Genomic DNA, 5,957 nt, shown 5'->3' with positions numbered 1-5,957 from the left:
CCAAAATACCATATTAAATTATTATCAGCCAGCTTTACAAGTTTGAACTGACAGGTTAGAGCCTAATTTAATCTTTACAAAGGGTAATGCTAGCTTAAAATACTTACAAGAAGGATGAATTGCACAAGTACTTAACGGCATGGAAACTTCAGCCGAGGAGCTCGAAATATGCACAGCAAACTGGCAGTTGAAACAACCAATCACAAGCAGAAACGGTCGAAAGCTTTGTCTTGGAAGCCTGCAATATATGTTAATGTTATTAACTATTGACATACCTGTGAATTGGAGGAAAGAACAACTTCATAAGAAATTCAAAAGAACGTGTTTGAAGGAACTAGGAAAACTCTTCTACTCTTCTACAAAACAATTAACCGAACAAGTTCTCACTGAACTGTTATTAAATCATAAAACGACTTTTCGAAAATCCATAGGTTTGAGAATAAGTTGACAACGTAAGTAGCAAAAAGAACAATTAACTTGTGATTTTAAGCCTTACCTGAGACTTATGGATGATAAACACTCGATTGAATCACAGAGAACCCAAAGAACTGGCCACAAGGATCAAGTCTAAAGTTTAGAAGATTGATCTATCATCTAAAGCCCAACCAACCATGCTTGATCAATTTACAAAGTTACATCGAACGATCCACAAAAACCCATATTCCGATTAGATGATTGACGTGGCAATGGAAGGTCTTCTGGAGAAAGTACAACATTTCAACAAAATAGAGGATTTCTGGAGGTCATCCATGTCTAAAACTTGCAAACCTAAACAGACTGAACAAGTAAGCACAAACTATAACAGTTGGCATGGCTAACCAAATTGCAATTCTTGCTTATCTGCACCAGCAGAAGCTCTTACAATAAAAGAAAGAGGAAAAGAAACCCAAGAAGTCGTCAAAAGCAGCAAAGCAAACGATGTTAGCACATAATGTTGAATGTTGAAGGTGGTAGTTTTCCCTTTCTAGAATTTCAACTGCGGAAACAATGTTTACGAGCGACCAAAGGAGTCTGGATTAGATCGACCCAGAAAATCTAAGAAGTAATGATTTGGGAGGATCAAATTCAATAGCAAGAAGCTAAAATAAGCGATCATATATTAGATATATACTTGATAATAGTGATATAAAGTTCAAACAAAGCATAAACACTGGATGAAAGAATGTACAACCAACTATAACAAAATCCTCTCTCATATAATCAAATGGCTCAGTTTACTCAAGAAGGTGGAAAAAGGGAAAGATCGAATGTAATCGAAGCGGGAAGAGATAATAAAAATCTCTCACTAGCTAAGAGTTTCTTTTTCTTGTTAAAAATTAGAAAAGAATAATCTGCAAAGCACTCTTCTATTCATTCTTCCAGGCATATAACATCAACGAGAAACCAAGACCTTGTGATTTACTGTCTGAAAATCTCTGAGAGAAAGACCAGGACAAGACATTAGGATCACAGACAGGTTGACTTCCCCACAACTTTTCAGCAGACAAACATGTTTTGAACATAAAAACAGCATTCCCTGGTGATGTACTAAACAGCCAACTATGAACATCCCAAAACACTTCAACTGCAAGCCCTTCAACCAAGATGGTGTGATTCCCTCTGAACTTCCATTGCAGCCTCTTCACCTGCAACACCGTCTTTGAATCGACTCGTAGAATCAGGCACGGTTCGGTCACGCCATTTGTATCACACTCTATAATTATGTCGTGAATCTGACCATTGTCACAAAACTGAGCTTTGGAGCAGAACACCTTCTTCCCAAAAATATGTTCCTTCTTGGAAATGAAAACAGCAGAAGAAGGCACAGGAGAGGAATTGGACTTTTTAAAAGCTTCTTTTCTCAAATCCCCAAGAAGAAGTACCATTTGTTTATCCACTACAATTCCCACATAATAACCCTCCAAAGGTTCAGGTCCAGATCCAAATTTTGCAGAAGAGAGGTCCCAATAAATGTCAATTTTACAAGCATAAGCTTCTAAACTTTTAGACCCTCTTCTTTTAGAGAACAACCAAGGCTTAATATCAACCTTACAGAGGCATTGATTTGAAGAATCATCAATACCAACACTTAACCCTTGACCCATCAGATTTTTACTCCAAGTAACACTAATCAGACAAGAACGCCCTCGTAATCGACATTGATAAACACAAGTGACAAGGTTTTGAGCAGTCTTACCATTGTTTGAAGAAGAGAAATCGGCAACTTGAACACCATTTTCTCCAAAACAAGACGGGAAATCCCTCATTTTCCGAGTTGGGAGCTTCAAACTAAAATGACCAAGAAGAAATGGAAAGAGAACAAACAGAGGAATGTGAGGCAAATGGGGTAGTTTAAATCAGAGATGATCAGAGACAAACAACAAAACCCATCTCAGAAATGCTTCAAAATCTACTCCAAAACGAACAAATCAGAGAGAAAACTGAAGAAAACGAAACCCCATCTGAGAGAAAAGCTTGAAAATCTGCTACTTGGTGTTCATCCGCCATGGGAAATGGAAGGATTCCAAAAGGGTATAAGCAAAAACCAACAAAGATTAAAGGTAGAAGGAGATGGTATTTTGCTTTAAAGCAAACAAGTGATAACGAATGGGGGAAAATTGGGGGGTTACGTTTGAAATTAAAGACAAATTTGCGGAATGTGGGATGTAAAATAATGAAGAAAAGAGACAGAGAAGAGAAGGAGACAAAGAAAAAGTAGACTCGCTTCACTGTCAATCTCTAATATACATTAAACACACCTCCTTCTTCAAACAAATCAACAAAAGAAAAAGAAGAAGAAAGAAGAAGAAAGGGAAAATAAAAGGGAAAAAGCGCCAAAAAGATGGAGTGAATGAACAACGAGTGATCTGAGTACAAATCAAAGGGGTTAAATTTAACGGTAAATAGTACATTACACCCACTTTATCATATAAAATAATAATAATAATAACAACTCAATATTTTTTCAATAAACTTTCTTTCCTTTTTTTTCTTTTTATAATTAAATTACTATTTTAATCCATTTTTAAAATCACATAACTTGTTAAAAATATTTATAAATATAGAAAATATTATATTATAAAAAACGTTAATATTTTTCCATATTTTGATTCACTTTAATGTTCTTTTTCATCGGTCTTTCATTTATTTAAAGTTAAATATAAAATTTTATCTATAGATTTTTACAATTCAATCTCTATATTTTCAATTCTATCGCAACGTAATTCTTATACACACGGATTACAATTTAACAAAATCTAAAAACAAAACTCCAAATACATTTCAAACTAAATGTATTTAAAAAACTACACCCAACAAAATAGACAAATAATATTTATAAATTTGTAGGTCAAATAGTAATCAAAACGAGTATTGAAATAGCTAAAATTCTTGCAAGAAGAAGATATTTTGTAAAAGGAAAACCAGTAGAGAAAATTAAAAAAAAAAAAAAAAGATAACAAGATGTTCGGATAGCTACGTGGAGAATATGAATCGACAACATTGATGGAAGGAGAAAAAAGAAAAAGAAATGTAGCAATGAAGGTCCAAAAAATTGTTGGTCTATTGAAGACCAGTCTACTGCCACTGTGGGGGAAAAAGGTAAAAAGTAAATTTTTTAAAAAAATAAAATAAAATTTCTCTCTCATGGAATTCCTTTTTCTTTTTTTTTTTCCATTCTCTCTCTAAAGCCATCCTTTTAGCTGGCATATCCACATGAAATAAGAAGAGACCTTTTTTTTTTTAATTTTAATTTTTAAAATTTTAAAAGTTATTTTTTTTTTGAGATAGAGAGAAAGAAAGAGACATTCAAGGTTGCAAATTCCTCTACATTTTTTTTAAAATTTATTTCTATTATATCCTATGTTATGTAAAATCACTCCCCCTATTATCAAAATCTTATCCTATGAACTAATTTTAAAAAAATTTTCTAATCCGTAAACATTCTAACATTTGTCAACGGTATGAAAGTTGAATCGGTATTTAAGATTTTAAAGTAACAATTGTTTTGTTTTTGATTGAGATGTTATAACTTTTATTAAGTTTTTGTTATAATATTAATGCATGATTGTATAGATGCGATGAAATTTGTAAGAATTGATGTAATATTGGAGGAAAAAAATTTATTTTATTCATTCTAGTGGTTTTTTTCTCGATTTTTTTTTCTTTTACTTATTGAAGAAACGTTTGAATAAGAATTTAGAGAAAGAACAGTATTTTTGTTTAGGTGATGTAATTTAGCCGTTACAATAATTAATCAATTTCCAATTTAAGCTTCAAGCTTGAACAAGTCGAATTGTCAATTTATATCCAATAAAGCATGTTTTTCATTTATAAAAGTAGAACGTAAAATCGGTACCTATTTTACCTCTTCAAAATTAAAATATTACCATAAAGCATCGTGAGCAATTCAACCTATTACCGTCTTTAGAGAGTAAAAATATCTTGACCGTTAGGCTAAATTTTCGATGTGCATATTTAAGTTGACTTAAAATAAAATCAAATTCATGCAACTAATGTATACATAAATATCTAAAGAATTTATGACAACGACTCCTTAACCATCTTATCGATATGAACCCTACAATAAAGAAATAAATAAAAATCTAATGACAATCGACTCAAAAGTGAAAGATATTTAATTTAAGTTAAAGTTCTTCATCAAAGTTAATTACCCCTTAAATTTTATATTTTGATCTTAAGAAAAATATTAAAGCACATGTAATTAGCCTTAATTTTTATATTTTAATATTAGGAAAAATATTTGTTAATGTTGGACTCCACAATAAATAGATACATCCATTTTTCTTTTTTATTATTTTCTTATATTTCTATTTAATTTAAAGTTTGATAAAAACTAACATGAGATCAGTTCAACTAACACTTGTTTGTATCCGAAGACAAGAAGTCTCCGATTCAAATCCCTCATCTCTAATTGTATTACAAAATCTTAAAAAAAATAATTGATAAAACTATCTATACAAAATTTATTACGAAAAGAAAATACTTTATTATGTAGTTTACCTAAATCTTTAATAATAAAAAAATGTAATGGGACACATTATTCCTTTTAAAACAAAAAAAAGTTTATTCGTAATTAAAGGGTATACATGAAAATTGCATAAGAACGATTCTTTCACTAACAAAACAAAGTAAAATAGAGAGATTAAAAAAGCAAGGATATTAAGAACTAAATATGTCGTCGTATTAGAAGATAAAATATAATAATATTTTTGAAAGAAATATAAAATTTATAAAAAATGACAAAATAAATAAAATTATATATCAATATCACCGATAGATATCGATAGATTTTTTTTTTTTTGGTTGATCGGAATGAATTTAAAAAGGTTAGAAAATAAAATAAAAGAAGAAAAGAAGACGTAAAAGGGAGAAAGAGAGGGAGGGAGTTTTGATAAGGGAAAAAGGGTGGGAGCGTGTAAATGGAAGGCACGATGCCACATTGATTCGGTCAACATCTGAATCATAATGCATGCGTTTCCAATATCTACACATTATTAACACTTCAATTCCTGTATTAATATTATTACTCTTTTTTTTTCTCTCTATAATTATAAACAAAATAAACATTAATTTTATTCCAATTCTACTCTTCTATTATTATTATTTTTTTTTTTTAATTTCAACTTTTGTCTGTCCAATGTTTTGATATTTGATACGTTTGTCATCTTCAAATCACATGTAAAAAAAAATGATATTTGATTAATGTTTGAATTTGGTTTTTCCAAAACCATTCTCCTACAAATTTATATATATATTTTTTAATTGAATCATTACATGAGATAGGAGATAGAACTAGTTGCTATAATTTGGAGAAAAACGTGATCAGCAAGATGAAGAGATCTCCACTCTGGTGTGTTGTTGTTTACCACATAAACTCTGATGCATTTGACATAGACCATTCTATCTTGTATTAGGTTATCTCTCGACTTAAATGAGTTAGAGTTAGAGCATACATT

The 5,957-nt window shown here is 30.7% G+C and overlaps 1 protein-coding gene across 1 annotated transcript; it reads right to left on the bottom strand.

Moving 5' to 3' along the window:
* Positions 1-1,069: 1,069 nt before the first annotated feature.
* LOC103495897 (uncharacterized) lies at positions 1,070-2,827 on the bottom strand. The gene has a single exon (XM_008457582.3). It carries the CDS (start codon positions 2,244-2,246, stop codon positions 1,347-1,349), a length of 900 nt encoding a protein of 299 aa, XP_008455804.1. The 5' UTR covers positions 2,247-2,827; the 3' UTR covers positions 1,070-1,346.
* Positions 2,828-5,957: the final 3,130 nt, after the last annotated feature.

The sequence above is a fragment of the Cucumis melo genome, chromosome 5 (assembly GCF_025177605.1).
Source record: "Cucumis melo cultivar AY chromosome 5, USDA_Cmelo_AY_1.0, whole genome shotgun sequence".
In the NCBI taxonomy this organism is placed as follows: Eukaryota; Viridiplantae; Streptophyta; class Magnoliopsida; order Cucurbitales; family Cucurbitaceae; genus Cucumis; species Cucumis melo.
The sequence above is the reverse complement of the archived record's forward strand: the minus strand, read 5'-3'. Positions and strand labels throughout refer to the sequence as shown.

Bases quoted from the DNA above. Each gene is read 5' to 3' on its own strand.
- LOC103495897 (XM_008457582.3), bottom strand. From the start codon at position 2,246: ATGAGGGATTTCCCGTCTTGTTTTGGAGAAAATGGTGTTCAAGTTGCC.